General features: G+C 41.4%; 1 protein-coding gene across 1 annotated transcript in view; it reads left to right on the top strand.

Annotated features, from left to right (window-relative positions):
• The window catches only part of LOC126235153 (progestin and adipoQ receptor family member 3-like), a 122,212-nt gene that overhangs the window by 61,401 nt on the left and 36,113 nt on the right, over nucleotides 1-24,698 (top strand). Inside the window, exons 4-5 of the mRNA XM_049943889.1 lie at nucleotides 255-411; nucleotides 8,177-8,329. Of these exons, the coding sequence (XP_049799846.1) occupies nucleotides 255-411; nucleotides 8,177-8,329 (310 nt within the window). The remainder of the gene's footprint in view (nucleotides 1-254; nucleotides 412-8,176; nucleotides 8,330-24,698) is intronic.

Here is a 24,698-nt window from a genome sequence, read left to right as displayed (position 1 = left end):
GATTGCGTATTTATTTCACCTATCTTCTGTACTATACTACAGCTGTTCTTTCTATGTATGGTCCAAGTCCATCGAGCTTTGTTATTTGGCAGTGACACATGGTGCGACATTTACTTTCGTCCTTAAGTTTACACACTGGTGTATTATTACCACAGCATGGCATTGAACAACGTACTCAGATAGGGGTACACTGAGTTCTTACAAAGTAATTTTTAAATGTTGGTAAGAGAGATGCTGGTGCGTGTGTTTAACAGCGCGTTCTGGTGGACCAATGAGACGATCAACATCTGGAGCCACGTGTTCGGCTGGATGCTGCTGGGAGGTTTGGGCGCTCGCGTGCTGGTGGGCTACCGGGACATCATCCCCCCGTCACAGCTCGTCGTCTTCATCGGCGTCATCGTGTGTGCCCAGGTTGGTTTTCTCTGGGAGGCAGAGAAACAATAATCTTTTCAAGGATGTTTTATAATGAAGGACACTGACCTACAAAATATCGGTGCTGTTATACACTCCTGGAAATTGAAATAAGAACACCGTGAATTCATTGTCCCAGGAAGGGGAAACTTTATTGACACATTCCTGGGGTCAGATACATCACATGATCACACTGACAGAACCACAGGCACATAGACACAGGCAACAGAGCATGCACAATGTCGGCACTAGTACAGTGTATATCCACCTTTCGCAGCAATGCAGGCTGCTATTCTCCCATGGAGACGATCGTAGAGATGCTGGATGTAGTCCTGTGGAACGGTTTGCCATGCCATTTCCACCTGGCGCCTCAGTTGGACCAGCGTTCGTGCTGGACGTGCAGACCGCGTGAGACGACGCTTCATCCAGTCCCAAACATGCTCAATGGGGGACAGATCCGGGGATCTTGCTGGCCAGGGTAGTTGACTTACACCTTCTAGAGCACGTTGGGTGGCACGGGATACATGCGAGCGTGCATTGTCCCTGTTGGAACAGCAAGTTCCCTTGCCGGTCTAGGAATGGTAAAACGATGGGTTCGATGACGGTTTGGATGTACCGTGCACTATTCAGTGTCCCTTCGACGATCACCAGTGGTGTACGGCCAGTGTAGGAGATCGCTCCCCACACCATGATGCCGGGTGTTGGCCCTGTGTGCCTCGGTCGTATGCAGTCCTGATTGTGGCGCTCACCTGCACGGCGCCAAACACGCATACGACCATCATTGGCACCAAGGCAGAAGCGACTCTCATCGCTGAAGACGACACGTCTCCATTCGTCCCTCCATTCACGCCTGTCGCGACACCACTGGAGGCGGGCTGCACGATGTTGGGGCGTGAGCGGAAGACGGCCTAACGGTGTGCGGGACCGTAGCCCAGCTTCATGGAGACGGTTGCGAATGGTCCTCGCCGATACCCCAGGAGCAACAGTGTCCCTAATTTGCTGGGAAGTGGTGGTGCGGTCCCCTACGGCACTGCGTAGGATCCTACGGTCTTGGCGTGCATCCGTGCGTCGCTGCGGTCCGGTCCCAGGTCGACGGGCACGTGCACCTTCCGCCGACCACTGGCGACAACATCGATGTACTGTGGAGACCTCACGCCCCACGTGTTGAGCAATTCGGCGGTACGTCCACCTGGCCTCCCGCATGCCCACTATACGCCCTCGCTCAAAGTCCGTCAACTGCACATACGGTTCACGTCCACGCTGTCGCGGCATGCTACCAGTGTTAAAGACTGCGATGGAGCTCCGTATGCCACGGCAAACTGGCTGACACTGACGGCGGCGGTGCACAAATGCTGCGCAGCTAGCGCCATTCGACGGCCAACACCGCGGTTCCTGGTGTGTCCGCTGTGCCGTGCGTGTGATCATTGCTTGTACAGCCCTCTCGCAGTGTCCGGAGCAAGTATGGTGGGTCTGACACACCGGTGTCAATGTGTTCTTTTTTCCATTTCCAGGAGTGTATGTTATCTAAGACTTTCAGCCATCTGAATCATTCCACATTATCAGTACTTGCAAGTCACTTTAGAAAGCCTAAAGAACGTGGTGAAGAAGGTATCTGATATTATTTCACATACATGCTATAATCAAAATGGTCTTTTCTACATGGGTAATCCTCACACTTGAAAAACAATACTGAATCCGAGATCACATTTTGTAGAACTGTGCTTTCCAGCAGGAAAACTCTTTTCGCTATACATGTGTAATATTATTTAGCATGCCTACATTTTACTATTTATATTAAATGATCGAGTCGTTTGGTGCACCCTTAATTCCACAAACCTCATTTTCCTATGGGTGTCACAGTTTACATAGCCAAACACGTTGGACAGGTTATGAATAACACCAACCATTGAAACAAAAATAGTGAAAAAATTGTGAAAATAGCACCGTGAGTTGAGAAATCATTTTGAAAACTTGACTATTATTAATGAATGAGAAGATATCTGGAAAAACACTTACTTCTCTCCATGTGATATTTATTTCAATCGGTTGTGTGAGGAAACCTTCCGTAAATATCAACAAACTATGTGAACTATTAATTTAAAAAGAGCTGGTAAGGTCAGAGTTGTCGGTGGTCATGCCTTACAGTAATATTAATTTTTTTGAGATTTGCCTAGGTGTTATTTCTGAAGTGCTTGACACTGTCTTCTCTAGGACTTTTAACAAATGTATTAAAAACACTAGATATGAATGATCAATTATGATACTTTCATTCTGCTGAATAATGATATTGTTTTGTTTTCTGGATAATTTCATTGTATATGCTATATGAATGTAAGACTGCCTGTTTGAAAAATGTATTTTCAACAGTTGTACTCAAATATTGCCGTAATTTATATATCCCGTATTATTTCTGTTAATGGGAGATATACTGAACTACTACAAGGTAGCGGAACAGTGTTACAAAACAGCTGTTTGTTCAATTAATGAAACGGAGGAACAAAAATATCTGCACTTCAACCAATCAAAGGAAATTTATATTCCATAAAACGCACATACGAAAATTTTATCGCTGTTTTTCGGAGAAAAATCTGGAACTGCCTTGTCTCTCACGGTGGGTTATTGGTACAGCTCTCTAAAATATAGTGTTAGATTAATCACAGCCATCACAGAGACATATCAGTGGCTATTCGTAGCAAGCAGCACCTCTAATAGAAACAGAAACAACTGCTACGGTAAAATCAACAGCGGTGTTCTCCATACACTTTGCATGATTTAAAGAGAATGGATGCACGAGGCGTGATAAAAAAATACGTCGAATGAATTTTTTTAGTATAAATTGCTGATGCTACAACCATTTGATATAATTTGTCCGGTAGCCTTATCCGTTGAGACAGGCAGCGTCAAGTTGGAATGAGATCTGATTTGTCAGTCATCGTCCAGAGACGCTAGAGTCATTTCATCTTATGTGCTTAAAAAATTGTTTTGTGTAAATGAAGCAATGCTACATCGGTCACTATCCTTAGTTTCTCAGTAAAACTTCCACTTTTCGCATAAAAAATTAAAAACCCCTGGTGTGGGATTCATGCACATTCTCCACTATGCAGTCATTCTCGTTCGATTTTGAGGAAACTTATCAGTAAATAAAATTCCCATCTTATAGTCTGAGAACACAAAATGATAATGAACTGGGTTTCTTTTAGTTATTGCTTATAGTTATTGTGATACTCTGAAGTCAAACACAGCACATATTTTGAAAATTAGCAGTGAAAAAGGTAGTCACTGGCCAGTTTACGTTTGGTGCATTTTCTGGCATTCATGTCTGCATACGTAATGTAGCTAACTTGTCGAAATTATTTTTGACTGTGGAAGGAGAGCCATGTCTATTTTCGTTCTCGAGAAAATACTTGAGATTTATTGAAGGTTGTCCGCGATGAGGTTTCTGGCTGCTGTGGCCTGCTATACAGAGTCGGGAGCTACCGCGTCTTTCTCTTTTTCTTAAGCTGCCAATTCAAGCCGAAGCTGGAAATGGAGAACTTTCTAAAACGACAAGACACAGGAACTCATCAGCTGATGATGCTGACTGGATGTTTTCTCAGTCTATGCTCCATAATTCCAGGATACTTTGTGACAACCGTAGAATGGATCTGAAAACTAAATTCCTGTAACTTCTAGAAAAACAGGTGGATGAAGCAGAGAAAGATACGTCGGGATTTTCTTTATCGTTATCTTAACCCATTTCTTAAAAAACGCATTATCCACCCGTAGGCAGAGTTCATCTTCCACTGCTAGACTATCGATGGTGTCTGATCTCTCTTCAGATCCAGCAATGTTTCTTCTGAATACTCCTCAACCTGAATCATGGATTACTTTACGAAGTTGAACAGTTATAGAAATACAATCCCAGCTTCATTAATTTGTAACCATTATTAATATCTGCCAAAACACCAAACAAAATGTGCCCAACCACTCATACGAGAGACACCCTGTGTGTATTCTGCATGTGTATACACTGATCAGCCATAACATTATGACCACGGACCTACTATCGATAGCAGCATGACCTGGCAAGGAATGACTCCTAGTCTGACACATGCATGGTGCATGTAATATCACTGAGGATGCTGTCCGTGTGTAGAATGGGGAAGGTGCGCCATCTAACTAAGTTTGATCAAAGGCAGATTGTGATGGCCCGGAGAAGTGCTGTGGTGGGTGTCTTCAACACATGGAATTGGGCGGCTATTTCTCATATCAGATGTCATTGTAGGCTGGACAGACTCTGAAAACGGAACAGGTGGCGAACTGTGCTGGAACTAACATCAGACTTTAATGCTGGGCAGAGTACAAATGTGTATGAACACGCAGCGCGCCAAATACTCCAAACCATGAGCCTCCACAGCCGACTACTCATACATGTGCTGATGCTAACACCACGACATCGGCAACTACTATATGGGCACGTGACCACCGGTACTGGAGTTTGGCGCAGTGGCAGAGTCATGCATGGCATGATGAATCCCGATACCTTCTTCATCATGCTGATGGGAGGCCGTGAATCTGTCAGCTCCTTGACGTCTGTACTGCGGGACAGAGACAAGCTGGCGGCAGCTCCATAATGGTCTGGGGAACATTGATGTGGCCATCCATGGATCCAGTAGAGCTCGAGCAAGCTGGTATGACGGCCAATGAATGTCGTACACAGGTTGCAGACGACGTACACTTTTCATGACAATCATGTTTCCCAATGGCAGTGGAATTTTTCAGCAAGATATTGCGCCGTATCACAAGGCCAGGAGTGTGATGGAGTGGTCCGAGGAACACAGCGGTGAGTTCAAATTGATGAGCTGGTCTTTCTACTCGCCAAATCTGAACCCGATCGAACACATCTGGGATGTGATTGAACGTAGCGTAAGGGCTCATCGCTAATTTGCGGGAATTAGGTGACTTGTGTATGTGGATGTGGTGCCGACTCCCTTCAGCGACCTACCAAGACCACAATGTTTCCATGCAATGATGCGTCACCGCTGTTATCTGTGCCAACGGTGGATTTACCGGCTGTTAGGTAGGCTGTCATAATGCCCCGGCTGATCAGTGTATACAGGGCTATTACAAATGATTGAAGCGATTTCATAAATTCACTGTAGCTCCATTCATTGACATGTGGTCACGACACACTACAGATACGTAGAAAAACTCGTAAAGTTTTGTTCGACTGAAGCCGCACTTCAGGTTTCTGCCGCCAGAGCGCTCGAGAGCGCAGTGAGACAAAATGGCAACAGGAGCCGAGAAAGCGTATGTCGTGCTTGAAATGCGCTCACATCAGTCAGTCATAACAGTGCAACGACACTTCAGGACGAAGTTCAACGAAGATCCACCAACCGCTAACTCCATTCGGCGATGGTATGCGCAGTTTAAAGCTTCTGGATGCCTCTGTAAGGGGAAATCAACGGGTTGGCCTGCAGTGAGCGAAGAAACGGTTGAACGCGTGCGGGCAAGTTTCATGCGTAGCCCGCGGAAGTCGACGAATAAAGCAAGCAGGGAGCTAAACGTACCACAGCCGACGGTTTGGAAAATCTTATGGAAAAGGCTAAAGCAGAAGCCTTACCGTTTACAATTGCTACAAGCCCTGACACCCGATGACAAAGTCAAACGCTTTGAATTTTCGGCGCGGTTGCAACAGCTCATGGAAGAGGATGCGTTCAGTGCGAAACTTGTTTTCAGTGATGAAGCAACATTTTTTTCTTAATGGTGAAGTGAACAGACACAATGTGCGAATCTGGGCGGTAGAGAATCCTCACGCATTCGTGCAGCAAATTCGCAATTCACCAAAAGTTAACGTGTTTTGTGCAATCTCACGGTTTAAAGTTTACGGCCCCTTTTTCTTCTGCGAAAAAAATTTTACAGGACACGTGTATCCGGACATGTTGGAAAATTGGCTCATGCCACAACTGGAGAGCGACAGCGCCGACTTCATCTTTCAACAGGATGGTGCTCCACCGCACTTCCATCATGATGTTCGGCATTTCTTAAACAGGAGATTGGAAAACCGATGGATCGGTCGTGGTGGAGATCATGATCAGCAATTCATGTCATGGCCTCCACGCTCTCCCGACTTAACCCCATGCGATTTCTTTCTGTGGGGTTATGTGAAAGATTCAGTGTTTAAACCTCCTCTACCAAGAAACGTGCCAGAACTGCGAGCTCGCATCAACGACGCTTTCGAACTCATTGATGGGGACATGCTGCGCCGAGTGTGGGAGGAACTTGATTATCGGCGTGATGTCTGCCGAATCACTAAAGGGGCACATATCGAACATTTGTGAATGCCTAAAAAAACTTTTTGAGTTTTTGTATGTGTGTGCAAAGCATTGTGAAAATATCTCAAATAATAAAGTTATTGTAGAGCTGTGAAATCGCTTCAATCATTTGTAATAACCCTGTATATACTGAATAAAGTACCATACGAGGTGGTGTTACTGGGAAAATTCAGTATGTATACGTACATACTGAATTAAGTGCCATACTAGGTGGTCTTACTAGAAATAAACTTTTCTTAGCGGCATTTTTATCGTCACTTGAACACTACCACCAACTAACCTCAGTGTAGAGAGTAGCGTCGCAGCAGGAAAAGGGGCAGCTCGAAAATTTATGTCCTTTATCGGAGTAGCTGATACTAGTTGCTTCTAAAAGTGGAAACTGTCTGTGGTCATTCTGCAGAATTCATGGAATTTCTATTCGTGTTGGGAGAACTTCCGAAAACCCACAGCTGAACTCCTGAAGTCCTGGGTACACCAGTACATCATCATCCTGGGGCCTTTGTCCCACTTCCAACGCGGAGTCGGCCTTGTTGCTTTGGATTTGGCGGTGTTAGTGTCAAAGGGTGGGCGGATGCCCTTCCCGTTGCACCCCGTACCCCCCGGGATGGAATTAGTGTACCCCAGCTGTCTGCGTCTAGTGTAATCCATGAAATAGTGCAAACGTGTTGCAAATGTCTGCGAGTCGTGTAACTGAGGCGGACATGGGGGGACCAGCCTGGTATTCATCCAGGGGGATGTTGAAAACAGCCTAAAAACCACATCCAGTATGGCCGGAACACCGGCCCTCGTCGTTAATTCGCCGGGCGGATTTGATCCGGGGCCGGCGAGCCTACCCGAGTCCAGGAAGCAACGCGTTCGTGCCCTCGGCTAACCTGGCAGGCCGGGATGCACCCGTACAATGCTATAAATATCATAGCTGAACTGTGTTTGACATTTATAGCATTGTACTGGTGCAGCCAGGACTTCCTTTCTTTTTCAGGCTTTTGACCTTTAAAATACTGATAAAGCACAATATCGTCCTCTTCAGATGAGCTCTTATTGAAACTGAAACAGAAACATGATTCAAGCTGTCTTGCTTCTCATTGTAAGGCGAGTTGCATCGTGTATCATAGTTCATACTGTATCATCTGTGAGGCTAAAAACTGTAGAGAAAGACCGATATTGGAATGCATACAGCAAATAATTGAGGATGTAGGTTATAAGAGCTAATCTAAGATTAAAATATTGGTACAAAAGACGTAATCATAGGGTGGTGCATCAAACCAGTCAGAAGACTGATGACTGAAAAATAAATAAATCAGTCAATCAACAAATAATTAATTCATCCTAGTAGGAACACGAGTGTCACACCTATAAGCGTAGCTCAACTATTGTGGGAACATGTCGTATCACGTGTCTCAGTATGAGCCGCATCTGATATTTAACGGAGAGAATGTGTGCCCATGTTGCAGATAACGATGGCGCTGTCGACGCTGTACCACGTGTTCGTGTGCGCGTCACAGCGCTGCCACGAGCTCTTCCTCACGCTGGACATGCTGGGCATCATCATCTCGCTGCTCTCCATGTTCCTCTCCGGAGTACAGTACGCTTTCTGGTGTCACGAGGTAAATAAAATTCTCTCCAGCTTCCAGCCGCGCCAAGTGGTTTTAAATCCACAAGCTTTCGACTGAGTATTGCTCGTCCTTTGTCAAGTGGTGACTGTCACGTGGTTGCTATTGTTATCTTTATATAGCCGCGCTGCCGCCTGCTGACGTCACTGGTGCCTAGTCCAGTGGCACACAAGGTAATGGTTCGCTCGCGCGACCGCTGTACCCGCTCCAACCTTACGATGGGAGTATGCTGTGCTTAATCTTGTTGGCTTCTTTCCTAATGCTAGCCCAGAAACCATTTGTCCTTTTAATAACAGATGTTTCGAATGATATTCAATGTCCGTTCTGCTACTATTGACTTTTTTGGGATACTGTAAGCAGAAACACCTCTCATGTTCTATACGGCATTGTTCAGTAGTGTGCACTGTTGATCTAACATAAAACTGTTCACTCTTGCACGGTATACTGTGTATTCCTGACGTTCGTGTGTTGTCAGATTTATGCTGCTGGCCTGAAGACTGAATCGATTTTGTGTAGGCTATTCTTTCCTGTTACTGAGCCACACAACGACAAAAACGCAAGCTTCTGCTGCTTGCGTGTCTTCGGTGAAACTTTCCGTACGTGGCTCAGTTCCTTCGACAGGTTTACAGCGTCTGAAACGCTCCCGCTCGATGTATCAATGTCCTCAGAACAGAATGTTTCTATGCTGTGTGGCGGTGGCTGGTTGCATGCAGACACCGGTTCGTGTGGGTGGTTTTCCTGTAAACACTGTGGTTGAGGTACCCTATCTCTACCTCCGTAGTGAACGTGACTGGTCTTGCATATATCTTATGTGGTCCAAGAACTCCTCCAGCCTCATGGACTTGAAAAACCGAAAGAGTTCTTGGACCACATCAACAATATCCATGACCACATCAAGTTGACGACGGATGTAGAGACGGACGGTGTCTTGCCATTCCTTGATGTCCTTGTCCGCCGAAAAGCAAAATGGTGCCTCAGTCAGAAAGTTTATAGAAAACTCACCCTCACAGACCGGTATCTGCACGCTACCAGCTACCACGATCCAGCACAAAAACATTCTGTTCTGATGACCTTGGTACATCGAGCTGGAGATGGTTCAAATGGCTCTGAGCACTATGGGACTTAACATCGATGGTCATCAGTCCCCTAGAACTTAGAACTACTTAAACCTAACTAACCTAAGGACATCACACAACACCCAGTCATCACGAGGCAGAGAAAATCCCTGACCCCGCCGGGAATCGAACCCGGGAACCCGGGCGCGGGAAGCGAGAACGCTACCGCGCGACCACGAGCTGCGGACGAGCTGGAAATGTTTCAGACGCTGCAAACCTGAGCAACGTACGGAAAGACTTCAAAGAAAACGGGTACAAAAACAACAACGACAATAAAAAGAATCGCAAGCCATCTCACCGAAGACTCGCAAGCAGAAGGCCGCTGAGGAGGACAGGAAGAAGCTTGTGTTTTTGGCGTTCTGTGGCTCAGTATCGACAACACATGAGGTCTCAGAATGCCGGGAATATACGGGATACCGTATGGATGTGGACAGTTTTGTATTGGACCGACTGTGCGCACGACTGAACAGCGCCATATAGAAAATAAGAGTTGTTCGCACTTACAATATCCCGAGAAATCGGCAGTAGCAAAACATGCTCTGAAAATGGCACACCGAATTGCATTCGATAAAACGTCTGCCATAAAAGAAGCGATCGAGAATAAAATTTCTGAATAGAGCCTAAATAAATAGTGTGGTCTACAGCAAAGCACAGTTTCTGATTCGGCCATCGGAAGGTTGAAGTGGGCGCGGCGGTCTTGTGGCCAAAACGTTAGCTTGTACGGTGCTGGACTGGGCACCGGTGACAGCTTTGTCGAAAGCTCGTGGATTTTAAACCACTTGATGCGGCTGTACATATAGCCGCAGAGGTATCCATTCATATATAACATTGTCCTATTATTATTATTATTGTTATTATTGTATGACATTACACAACAATCTCATATGTGTACACAATATTTTTACAGATTAATGTTTAAATCTGACCAACACGCGGCAGCAGTATGTGTGATTTCCTGCAAGCCTTGCGACATCCTTTAAATGCACAGTGCGAGAATTTCTCCACAATATGTCCTACTGTCTGTTCCCCCTGCGACACAGCCTCATGTACAGACGGCTGTAGCCTACTCGTCACAGGGTTGCGAGCAATACATGGATGCCCCCAACTGATGTTGAAGCTAGACTGATTAGATAATCCGTCCCTAGCACTCAAACATTTCATGGTATATCAATTTTATTTTAGTCTTTACACAGAAACAGGTTTTGTTGAATCTTGAGTTATTACGCATACAGTTCTTCTTCTTCTTCTTCTTCATCTTCTGCACTTCAAGGCTTAGGCTTTCCTATGCCCCTTCTTCCTCTTTGTTGGTACAGCATGGCCAGAGGCGGGATTCTCTGCATGTATTCTTTGTAGGTGATGTTTCTATAATGTTTTGTTTTGTTCAAAAATCAAATCAAATCGCTCTGAGCACTATGGGACTCAACTGCTGAGGTCATTAGTCCCCTAGAACTTAGAACTAGTTAAACCTAACTAACCTAAGGACATCACACACATCCATGCCCGAGGCAGGATTCGAACCTGCGACCGTAGCGGTCTCGCGGTTCCAGACTGCAGCGCCAGAACCGCGCGGCCACTTCGGCCGGCTTTTGTTTTGTTCAGTCTTTTCATTAATTATTATTATTATTAGCGAATGTCCCCATGGGAGAACGATAAGCAGGTGATTAACATTTCTTAATGTTCTTCTTATTTTCCCAGTATTTCTTCATTGCCTCCCCAAAGGCCTTCTTCCTTTCTTCGGTCCACTTTGGTCGGAAAGGTTTAGATTCCGTCTCTGGAGTAAACTTCCACTTGTCGATTTTTCTTCTGAATGTATCCCGGTCTGATGTGTTTGTTATGTCAATTTTTGCCTTTTTCAAATCCTTCTTAACTTCAGTTACCCAGGGTATTGTTGCCTTAAGTGATGTCATATAGTCCAATAGACGTTTAGTTAACCTGTTTCCAGGTAATCTGTCTATATGTCCATAAAACTTCATCCGCCTCTTCCTGATATCTGCCTCGATGTTTGATATTTTTTCGGTTGTCTCGGTAGTCTGCAGCCTGTATCCATCTTGTGTGTATCGTGGTCCTAGGATTTTTCTAATAATTTTTCTCTCTACTTTCTTAATTTCGTGTAAATCTAATTTTCTATTCAGGGAGAGTGTTTCACTTGCATATGTGACTGTTGGTTTGATGACTGTGTTGTAGTGTCTGATTTTAGTGCCTTTTGATAGACATTTCTTGTTATATATATTTTGAATAAGTCCGAATGCTTTCTTGATTTTCTGTAATCGGTTTTTTTGTGCTATTTTCTCAAGTCCTGTTGGTTCAATAACTTCACCGAGATACTTAAAGTGCTTGACTCTAGTTATTTCACCATACTTTGTTTTTAGTTTCGAAATATCTAATTTTGAGCAGATGAATTCTGTCTTCTCAAAGGAGATTTGCAGGCCAACCTTCTCAGCACATTCTTTAAGTGTCTCAATTTGTTTTACTGCTGTTTCTTCACTGTCAGTTATAATTGCCAAGTCATCTGCAAACGCTAAATAAGGGATGTTCAATTTTCCTTTACCTCTTCCTAGTTCAATTGGCTTCCACAAGCTTTGTTTCCTTAGTGTTACTTCCCACTCTTTCATAACTTTGTCCAAAACTATATTGAATAATAGTGGTGAGATCCCATCTCCTTGTCTTACTCCTGTTTTAATTGAGAATGGTTCCTAAATTTCCCCTCTGAATTTAATTTTTGATTTGGTTTCTGTTAGTGTTTGTTCAATTAGTTTTCGGGTTTTAGTGTCTAGGCCTCGTTCTTCGAGAATGTGACATAGAGACTGTCTGTCTATGGAATCGTATGCCTTTTTGAAATCAACGAATGTGCAGATTATTGGTTTTGACCTGATTGCTTTAATCTTTAAAATAGTTTTAAGGTTGAATATCTGTTCCGGGCATGATCTATTAGGACGAAAGCCTGCTTGGTAATCTGAAATTGTATGTTCTAGTTGTTCTTGTGCCCTCTTTAGGAGACATGCAGATAGAATTTTGTAGGTAACTGGTAAAAGTGAAATGCCTCTGTAGTTGTTTACGTCTGATCTCTCTCCCTTTTTGTGTAATGGGTGAATTAGTGCACACTTCCACTCCTCTGGGATATTTTCTGTCTGCCAAATTTCTTGGATGATGCTAGTGATCTCTTTTAACGAATTTGGACCAAGGTTTTTCAGTAGTTCAGCTACAATTCCATCTTCTCCCGATGATTTATTATTTTTGAGTTTTCTAATGTGACTATAAATTTCTTCTTGAGATGGTGGTAGTGAAGTCTCATTCGTGTGTTCTGGTTGTAATCTGGGGAATCTTGTACTTGGTTGTGGGCAATTTAGGAGTTGTGAGAAATATTTAGCTAGTTCTTGGCAATTTTCTTTGTTAGTTAGTGCCAATTTTCCATTCTGTTTCCGGAAGCAGAGATTTTGTGGAGTGTATCCTTTGATTTGATTTGCGAATATTTTATAAAAATCTTGAGTGTTGTGGTTCTTAAAGTTTTCTTCAATTGTGTTTAGCTGTTCATTAAGGTATTTTCTTTTAGTTTGTCTAAGTATTTTAGCTGTTTGTTTTCTCACTTTGAAAAATGTTTGTTGTGTGGTTTCTGATTTGTCACAATTGTAATTTAAAAAGGCTTGTTGTCTCTCTTCTAATGCGTTATCACAATTCGAATTCCACCATGGATGCTTGGATATTTTCTTTAACGGAATCAAATCTCTTGCTTTCTGTATAATTTTCGTTCGGAAATCTTTCCAGTTGTTTGTTGGTTGTTTATCCCATGCTTCCGTAATTTCTGATTCCTTGATATTTTTCAAGTCAAATTTGGGAATTAGTGGTGATTTCCTTTGGCGTTTCCTTTTTGGAGTGAATTTAATTTTAACTCTGGTAAGGTAGTGGTCAGAATCTATATTTGCCCCTCTGCGGACTTGAACGTCGTGTATTTCTTTCTGGAAGTCATAGGAGATCGCAACATGGTCTATTTGAAATTCACCAAGCTGAAGGTTTGGTGATCTCCATGTTTTTTGTTTCTTGGGGTCTTTTCGAAGTGATGTTGTCACGATTTTTAGGTTGTTTTGCTGACATAACTCGATGAGTCTCATGCCGTTCCTGTTTGTGAATTTGTGTGCAGGGTAATTACCGACTGTTTTTTTATATTTCCTCTCTTTGCCAATTTGCGCGTTGAAATCCCCTAGAAGAATTTTTACATCCTCCTCTGGAATTTTGGACATTTCAGTTTCGAGTTTTTCCCAAAATTTTTCTGTCTTCTCCGGTTCTTTTTTGTTGGCAATGTTGGTAGGTGCATGAACATTAATAAATGTATATATTTTGTTGGTGTGCTTGATTCGCATGGTCATTAGTCTGTTACTGATTTGATTTATGTCTATAACAGAGTCAAGGGTGTCCTTATTTACAATAAAAGCCATGCCAAATATTGCAGCTCCTTTGCCAATTTTCTTGTCTGTTTTACTTTTAAAGATACGGTAATTGTTGTAGTCTATTGTTTCTGAATCAGTGAATCTGGTCTCTTGGAGAGCAAGGATTTGAATTTTCTGTTTGTTGAGTTCTGTTGTAAGATTATGAAGTTTGCCTGTCTGAATTAGTGTCTGAATGTTAAAAGTGCCAATAAATGTATGGGACTTTCGTGGACGTTTACTAGAGAACTCCGACTTTCTCTGTCGTACGAGCCCAAGCTCCCCAGAATCCGATAGCTTGGTTGTCGCCACAGGGCGAGTGGATTGGCCACCTGGGGTAATATTAATTTTACTTGTACGAATCATACTGCTTGTAATTAAGTTCCAGCTAATGCTGGGTAGTTAGAACCAGGGATTGTTAGTTCCTGGAGCTTGGTGTTCAGCCGCACCTCACATGGTGAACAGACGCTGGCCAGAGTACCGGTGGTTGCCACACAGACGTGTCTGGGCTTTTCAATATGCTTTATCTTGTTGATAATGCTTGCCTCTTCCGCCAGTTCCGCCGTACCGATGATCTTCATCTCCGTCTTCACTACCGTTGAGGTCTTCGCCGTATCCCTGGCAAGGGACCCTCACAAGGTACTATCACCCGGGCCAGGTGAACCAAGGTTATTTTACGAGGTGTTACTCCTCCCCCTCCTCCTTTTACAACCGGGCTTGGGACCGGCTTAGGCGGAGTTTCTTTTCATTAATATTATAAAAATCTATTTGATTCCTAATTACTTCATTTCTTATACAGTCTTCCCTCGTAACACCTTCCATTTTCCTAAGAAATCTCATTTCTGCCGCTTGTAGTTTGCTTTCATCGCGTTTTTAGAGATCCGTGACAGACTTCCATATAGCAAATCAGGTGTGGCCATGGTTTTATAAAATTTTAATTTTGTTTCTTTCTTTTTTTATTCTGGTTGTTTTATTTATTATTCTGCATATTGATTGACATTTGTTAATCTTATTTTTTATGTCCTTGACCATGTCTAGCTTACATGGCACCCTAAAAAATTAGCCTACAGTAGGAAACCTGCTGAAGTCGTGAATTTTCTGTTATTATTTTTGAGCACATGGTGCGTTTCCTGTGATGAGCCATGATTTTAGTTTTCTTTGTTGATGTTCGAAGATCATAATCTCTTATCGCTAACTGATATTTTGTAGACTGCTTTTGGGTAGCTCATCTTCACTTTCTTCGAAAACGGTAACATCACCAGCGTACGTAAAGATATTGTAAGGATATTAACAGATTTATTTCTATTAATCTGTATACCTGGTGTTTCTCCTGGACTCCAATTTTTAATGTCATTTATATATACATTGAATAAGGTCGATGGCAGGCTAAGCCTTGGCAGAACGCCTTCAGTTTTTTGCTACCATCTTATATTATTATTTTTGTGTCCATGTATAAGCTTTTTATAGTTTCAGTAAGATGTCTAGGGTACCCATTTTTAATCGTCATCTCCATTTTACTTATTTCTGTTCACAATGTCAAAAGCTTTTTCGAAGACAGTAAAGGCCATATGTGTTTCTAAACCGGATTATCATTGTTTCTCTAAAATTCTTTTTATGGCCTTACCGGAATTCACATCGTTCTTCTGATAGGAGAGTCTCTGTTATGATTCTTAAATGATAATTGATTATTTTTGCAAATATTTCATAGGCTGAGTATAAAAGACAAAGTACTCTATAAGTTTTAGAATTGTGTCTCTGACCTTTTTAAGCAATTAATATAATTTCTGATATTTTTCAAGAGTCCGAGGTTTTACATCAGTGTCAGCATTCATTAAATAAATGTAATGATCTAAAATCACAGAAGGGACCAGCGTGTTTTATAAGTTCCATATTAATACCATCCAATCCAATTGCTTTCCTGTTTTTTCATAGTTTTTAGAACTACTTGCAGTTCTTGTATTCTTATTGAATTTACCATACTATTACGTAATCTGATCACCTCCTCCTCCAATTCTAGATCTATTTGGCACAATTTTTATAAAATAATTTCCATTGATCTTCGCTAATTGTATTTAGTTCTGCAGTATCATTCAATGGTTTACAGGCAAAAGTTTACCTCCCGTGTATATCTTGTTCTCCTTTAGTTATGAAATGGTCCCATGTTCTTGGTGTGCTAGCCTGGTTATTTCCTCTCCTTTTCCTTAATTTCTTCTTTTTCCCCAATGTCTCATATGTCGCTCAAGCATTCTTAAATATTTTGCCATTCTTTCTCTATATACTGAACAGCTGGAATGACTAGCAGATATTTCTGCAGAAGGCTTTGAAAAAATTTCCTAATACCTCCTTGTTCCGGATGGTACAGCTTAAAGACATCCTCAACCTTTGTTTCTCGTCTTGGCCTAAGTTTCTTCCACTTAGCTATCATTGTAACTGTTGTGACAACTAAAGAGTAATCAAATCAGATATCGCTTCTTCAGCGTATGTGTTCATCTTGAACCTGATTACATATCCCGTCATTTGCGATTACGCACTCCATGTAAACTTATGTATCGCGTTTCTCCTAAGAAACACGGTAGTGATCTTAAGTTGGTTGAAGGTTGCAAACTGTCTAAGTTCTTCACCATTTTCATGGATGTGTTGTTCACCGAATATACCCACAGCTCCTGAGGTGGGTATGTTACCGACTGTAGCATTAAGGTATCCGCAGATGAGAACCTGATATCTACTATTTACTTTATTTAGCACCCTTTGCATTTCGTCAGAGAACAGTTTTCTTTCTGATTTCTTCCCGGCTTCAGGTGCATATACACCTATAATGCCTAAACATCTTCTGTCAGTTTTGAATTTACATCTAACAAATCTTTCGTTGATGAAGGAATATTCTATAATTTTTCTTTTCCGTTTGATATTTGTTAGGACTGGCAACCCGTATCTCGCTCGCCTGTTTTTAGGTACTCCTCTGTATATCACTGTATGGTAATCAAGATCCGTTGTGGCTTTTAACTTCTTTGTTGGTATGTTATAATAGCTATAGCAATTTGTTTATCTATTATTTATAATCTAGCTCCATTTCTTTGTTTCAAATCCCTCTTACGTACAATACTAACATATATATAAATAGTCATTCAGTTTTAAAATAACAAACATATTCTCAGAAAATTTTCTTTCGTAGCCTTAGTATTCGCAAAAACGTTGACGATATCAGTATTTTTCATATGGGCATCGGGTTCAAAACAAATCAGATATATACTGATTAGCCTGCTTTGCTACAACGTCCACCTCAGGTATTTTTTGTTGTTGTTATTTTTGATCTAGAGAAAGATCATGAAAAGCTCGCCGGTTTCCAACAGGAAGCCAGATCTTTCACTGCGGGCTACCGTGACTCCTAATGTTAGGTAAATTTAAGTTCTGTCGATAAACTGGGACACACTGAAATTAAAATTCTCAATTTATTTTGCAAATCTGAATAGAGGCTGTTTCTTTCTATTGATTCCAAGTCTGGCGCTGATAACGCTGTCTCACACGGGTACTCGACTTCTCTGGTCCTTTACTGTGACCGCCAAACATCTGACGTTCTTCACGCCTTAGACCTGGTAACAACACTTAACTCGAACAACGCTAATGCACTCTGGTCTCCGTTCTACGTGTCACAGAGGATTGTATATCTAATCATTTACATGCGCACCAACAGTGTGCAGGTGGACAAAGTTACGCTGACAGCCGACCATGTCTTCTGGATATTTCACCTTTTTGTCAGGCAATGTTTGTTTGTAGGTCTTTTATTGACCCATCCGTAGGCATAGTGCTTCCCATAGAAACCTACAAGCCTTTTATTACGGTAGGTGCATCAAATATCTGCTTATAATACGTAATCTGTATTCACGACAGACTGTTTCGGCTTTATCACCATTTTGAAGTACGTCTAGACCGAGTGACGTCCATATTACGAAGTTAATGGACTGTCTTATAACTGCCACTGTTTTCATAAGATGGTAAATGATGTCAATATGTTGAAAATAAAATATTAATTACGATGTGACAGTAGTTTAACAGTTCCACTCTTCCGATTGGTAAACATATAGCGTCGTAAGAGTGGAATTGTCAGACTACTGTCACATCGTAATTAACATTTTACTTTCAAAATATTGACATCATTTATCATCATATGAAAACAGTGGCAATTGTAAGACAGTCCACTAACTACATAATACGGACGTCACATCAATCTAGACGTACTTGCAAATGGCGGTAACGCTGAAACAGTCTGTCGTGAATACAGATTAATTATTATAAGCAGTTATTTGGTGCATCTATTGTAATAATCATGTTGTTATGAGGTATATATTAAGCTGCTGGCTCTAAAGGAGACAAATAGTTGACGATACCTACAAGACTAAATACAATAAACAGAAAATGTTAACTTTTATGGACTGCACATAATATACAATTTTAATTAGAAAACTCAGAGCCTAGATTGGATGGATAATCTTAGTTCAGTTACATTTACAATACGTATATTTACTGCTAGTTTATTCTGCATGTTATCATACACTAATGCCTTATACCACTTTATGGGAAACTGCTTTTGCAGCGATGAAATATTCAGTGTACAGAAGCTTGGTATAAGAATAATATCTGGTATTAGTTCTAGAACATTCTGCAGATACTTCCTAAAAATTACGCTATTTTGACAGCAGTTTCACTGTTTTTGATCGTTCTTCAGTCTGAAGACTTTTTTGATGCGGCTCTCCACGTTACTCTGTCCTCCGCAAACCTCTCCATTTCCGAATAAGTGCTGCAACCTAATCCTCTTGAATCTGCTATTGCATTCATTTCTTGGGCTCCCTATATAATTTTCAACCTCCATACTTCCCTCCAGTACTAAATATGTGATTATTGGATGTCTCAGAATGCATCTAAGAACCGATCCCTTCTCTTTGTCAAGTTGTGTCGCAATTTTTTTTTTTTTCACGGCAATTCTGTTCAATACCTCTTCATTACATACACGATCTGCATTCTCCTGTTGCACCGCATTTCAAAAGCTTTTATTCTCTTTTTGTCTGAGATGCTTATCGTCCACGTTTCACTCCCGTACAAGGATATACTCCTGACAAAAGCATTAAGAAAGGACTTCCTAACACTTCAGTTTATGAATCATGTTAACAAATTTCTCTTCTTCAAAAAGACTTTTTGGTCATTACCAGTGTCCATTTCATATCTTCTCTACTTCGACCATCATTAGTTTCTGTTGCTGCCTTAATAGCAAATCTCATCTACTACTTTTAGTGTGTCATTTCCTAATCTGATTTCCCGAACATCGCCTGATTTAACTCGACCACTTTCCATTAACCTAGTTTTTCTTTTGTTGATATTCATCTTATATCCTCTTTTCAACACACTGTCCAATCTGTTCAACTTCTCTTCGAAGTCCTTTGCTCTCTCTGACAGAATTACAATGTCATAGGCAAACATTGAAGTTTTTATTTCTTCTCCCTGAACTTTAATCCCATCTCCAAATTTTTCTTTGGTTCTCTTCACTGCTTGCTCATTGTACATATTGAATAATAGCGGGGTAGGGTACTATACTGGTTCACTCCCTTCTCAGCCACAGTGTTCGGGAGCGCTCAATGATTAGCACGTGGGACGTGGGTGGATCACGATTCAAATCCTCTTCCGACCACCCAGATTTACATTTTCTACCATTTCCATAAATCAGTTAAGACAAAAGCCTGCATGGTTCTTCCAAAAGGGCACAATCGATATCCTACTCCAGGCTTCACTGATCCGAGGTTGTGATCCTCTAATGTGATCGTTGTCGACAAGATATTAAAAATTAACCTTCTTTCTTTATTTTTCAACCACTGCTTTTCCTTAGCAGTTACCAATATTTTCTTCTCAAAGAAAATTAAAAAGCTTAAATATAGTACTGGGCCCAAAATCAGCCTTTATCAAGACGGTTGGTTAGTTAGTTAATAATTTGTTAGGTTCTTGTTCATTGGATCATTTGCACAATAAATCATAATGATGTGGAGCGAGTGATTTTACATTCACATCACAAATTAATTTGTAAATATGGCTACATGCTGAATATTTATAAGTTTTATTATTATTATGGTCATTATTATTAAACATGTACCAAACACCTTTTACACATTACAATAACAAAAGTTCTGCTATGGAATAGGAGATGTCAAGGAGAAAATTTTTGTTTGTTTTCAAATTTTACTTTTCTGTCTGTCAGACAATTTATATCACTGGGTAAGTGATCAAAAGGTTTACCTTTTAGCAATGTTCTCCACTTTTAGTACTAAAACCAAGTTTAACATGGAGTAGTGAATGTCATTTTTCCTTCTGGTATTGTAGTTATGTATCTCATTATTCCGTTTGAACTGCAGTGGGTTATTTACCACAAACTTCATAAGAGAATAAATATATCTGATGCAATAGTCAGAATTCCCAACTCTTTAAGCAGATGTCTACAAGATGATTGGGGTGAGCACAACATACATTAATATGCCTACTGCTCGTTTTCAGCAATGAAGACTTACTTTCTTGAATATGAGTTACCCCAGAACATTTTCCATATGTCATTATTGACAAAAATATGAAAAATTTGTCAACTTACTGAACTGCTTCTACCAAAGATTTGCAGTGACTCTCATTGCAAATGTGACTGAACTAAGTTGTTTTAGGAGTTCCGAAATGAGCTTTTACCAGTTTAAATTCTCATCAGTATGGATAACTAAAATTATTAAGTTCCCACCCTTTCTATTATTTCCGCATTGCGTGTTGCTAATATCATTTGTGTAGTATCTCTAGATGTGCGGAACTGAATACGTTGTATCTTTTTAACATTGAGAGTGAGACCATTCCCAGAAAACTAGTCAATGACACTGTTAAGAACACTGTTTACCATTTCTTCTGATGCTTTACATATTCTTGGATTGGTTATAGTACTAGTGTCACCCACAAAAAGAACTAATTCCTTTAGTTCTACATTAGATGAAACATCATTTACTTATACCAGCAATAATTTCGGATCTAAGACTGATCCTTATGGATCTCTGTATTTGATTTCTCCTCAGTCAGAGGAATCTCACCTGATTACGATAGCTGGATTACTAAGTACGAGTTTCTAGATTCTTTTGGTTAGATATGACATTATCCATTGGTTGGCTATACCAGCAATTCCATAAAACCTCACTTTATCTAGGAGGATATCGTGGTTCACAACGTCAAATTCTTTAGATAGGTCACAGAAAATACCAACTAGGGGTACTTCGTTACTGAATGCTTGCGAAATTTGATGTGTGAACGAACGCGTAAATGGCATTCTCAGTACGGCAACTCTTCTGAAATCCGACCTGTGATTTGCAAATTATTTCAGCAGTGAAGCAGGACAGTAGTCATTGACATTCCTCCTATCACATTTCTTATAGAGGGGTTGAACAATGGTATATATCAAGCTCTCTCGACTAATACCTTGCTTAAGTAATGCATTACAAACTTCAAATAGGACAGAACTTATTATACTGGAGAACATCTTGAGTACTCTGTTGAAAAAACTATCAGCTCCACATCAGCTTTTATTGTTGGGAGAATGCACAATTGTATTAATTTCAGAGGGAGAAGTTGGTGATACGTATATTACTGACTTTTATGAGAGTGGCTTTTTCAACATACTGCTGTGCTTTTTCTCTTGAACTGTGTGTCCATGTACTTTCTACGCTATTTAAGAAACGTTCATTAAATGATCTTGCTGCATGAGACTTATCATTTACAGTCCTTCCATTCGGTTTAATAGTGATATCATCATGCTCTTTGGCCAGTTGTCCTTTCTCTCGTTTTACTGTATTCCACATAGCTTTAAGTCTGTTTTTAATATTACAGATTTTTGAAATAATATGTATGTTCCTTGATTTTTACTAACTTTTCTTAGTAATTTTGAATAGTTTTTGTAGTGTACTTCTACCTCAGAATCTTTACTTGTTCTTGTGAACAGACACAATTCCTTTTTTTTTTCTTTTTTGGGGATATTTTAATCCCTCTAGTGATCCATAGTTTTTACAAGGATGTTTAATATCTTTTCTGATTGGTTTATGTGGAAAAATATTTTCATATAATGACATGAATTTATTATTGAATAAATTAAATTTTTTGTCAGTATTTGGTTCCTTGTAAATTTCATCTGAAGTTATCTCCTGTAAACTACTCCAAAAAACATTTATTACAACTGATTTCCACTCAGGAGAACTATACCGCAAGGCACTATCTCATTTATTCTAACTCACTGTGAATCATGATAAGAGGGAGAATTTGGTACTGGATACATAGTTATTTCTTTGCTTTAAGCTTCATCAGAGGGAATGTTATCTATTAGAGTCCTACTGTCTTTATCCACCTGTACTGGAAATTAATTATAGGATCTAAGTAACGTTCCGAGATAATTTTTCTTATCATAATCCGTTAGAAACTCTACACTGAAATCACCACATACTATTAACTGCTTCCTGCTGTCTGACAGATAGCATAGTAAGGAACACAAATTTCTCATAAACAATTCAAAATTTCCCAGTGGGGATCTATATACAGTTATAATTAGAAGCGAGCAGTGTTCATTCACAGCCACACACTTATGTGTGCTGATCACTACAAAAGCTACTTGTCTCATCGTTTTTGAACTTGTGTTGTGTCTTAATACAATGACGGAAAAAAATCGCTACGCCAAGAAGGTGTTGTGCGACATAAACGAAAATTGGAAGGCATGTTTCTGCACCTGAGAGATGATGTCTATTCGAACAGTTGCATACTTTAGTTAGATATTACATTGCTCACTGTTTGGCTGTACCAGAAAATCCATAAAACATGCTTCTCTCGGAGGATATTGTGGTTAACGCAGTCAAATGCCTTCGATAGGTCGCAGAAAATACTAACCAATGCTATTTCGTTATTTAATGCTTGTAAAATTTGGTTAGTGAACATGTAAATGGCATTCTCAGTAGAACAACTCTTCTGAATTTCATACTGCGATTTACTAAGGGTATTATTGTTGCTCAGAAAATTTGGAAAATGTCAGTAGTGAAATAGGACAGTAATTACTGACATCTCTTCTTTGACTTTTCTTCTAGAGTGGTTTGACAATGGAATATTTCAAGTTCTCTAGGAAAATGCCTTAAGTAAGTGATGCATTACATATTTCAGATAAGACTGGACTTATTATATAGCAGCCAAATCTTTTATGCTCCGTCTATAATACTTAGAAACACATCAAATCCGTATGGGCTTATATTTTCGAAGAAATAAACGATTTTATTAATTTCAGAGGGTAAAGTCTGTGATATGTTCTTTGATTGAATTTTATGAATTGCTTTTTCAGAATACTGCTGTGCTTTTTGTTTTGAACTGTTGTCCTATATTTTCCACAATATTTAAGATAGGATTGTTAATTTCATTTCCCGTCTACGACTCGTCATTTACAGGCCTTCTATGTAATTCAGTAGTGTTGTTAACCTGTTCTTTGGCCAGTAATTCACAAGCACACTCTTATATGTACTGATCACTACAAAATCTGTCTTAATATACACTCCTGGAAATTGAAATAAGAACACCATGAATTCATTGTCCCAGGAAGGGGAAACTTTATTGACACATTCCTGGGGTCAGATACATCACATGATCACACTGACAGAACCACAGGCACATAGACACAGGCAACAGAGCATGCACAATGTCGGCACTAGTACAGTGTATATCCACCTTTCGCAGCAATGCAGGCTGCTATTCTCCCATGGAGACGATCGTAGAGATGCTGGATGTAGTCCTGTGGAACGGCTTGCCATGCCATTTCCACCTGGCGCCTCAGTTGGACCAGCGTTCGTGCTGGACGTGCAGACCGCGTGAGACGACGCTTCATCCAGTCCCAAACATGCTCAATGGGGGACAGATCCGGGGATCTTGCTGGCCAGGGTAGTTGACTTACACCTTCTAGAGCACGTTGGGTGGCACGGGATGCATGCGGACGTGCATTGTCCTGTTGGAACAGCAGGTTCCCTTGCCGGTCTAGGAATGGTAGAACGATGGGTTCGATGACGGTTTGGATGTACCGTGCACTATTCAGTGTCCCCTCGACGATCACCAGTGGTGTACGGCCAGTGTAGGAGATCGCTCCCCACACCATGATGCCGGGTGTTGGCCCTGTGTGCCTCGGTCGTATGCAGTGCTGATTGTGGCGCTCACCTGCACGGCGCCAAACACGCATACGACCATCATTGGCACCAAGGCAGAAGCGACTCTCATCGCTGAAGACGACACGTCTCCACTCGTCCCTCCATTCACGCCTGTCGCGACACCACTGGAGGCGGGCTGCACGATGATGGGGCGTGAGCGGAAGACGGCCTAACAGTGTGCGGGACCGTAGCCCAGCTTCATGGAGACGGTTGCGAATGGTCCTCGCCGATACCCCAGGAGCAACAGTGTCCCTAATTTGCTGGGAAGTGGCGGTGCGGTCCCCTACGGCACTGCGTAGGATCCTACGGTCTTGGCGTGCATCCGTGCGTCGCTGCGGTCCGGTCCCAGGTCGACGGGCACGTGCACCTTCCGCCGACCACTGGCGACAACATCGATGTACTGTGGAGACCTCACGCCCCACGTGTTGAGCAATTTGGCGGTACGTCCACCCGGCCTCCCGCATGCCCACTATACGCCCTCGCTCAAAGTCCGTCAACTGCACATACGGTTCACGTCCACGCTGTCGCGGCATGCTACCAGTGTTAAAGACTGCGATGGAGCTCCGTATGCCACGGCAAACTGGCTGACACTGACGGCGGCGGT

This window comes from Schistocerca nitens, chromosome 1, assembly GCF_023898315.1.
Source record: "Schistocerca nitens isolate TAMUIC-IGC-003100 chromosome 1, iqSchNite1.1, whole genome shotgun sequence".
Lineage (NCBI taxonomy): Eukaryota > Metazoa > Arthropoda > Insecta > Orthoptera > Acrididae > Schistocerca > Schistocerca nitens.
This window is presented reverse-complemented; position numbering and strand designations above follow the sequence as displayed.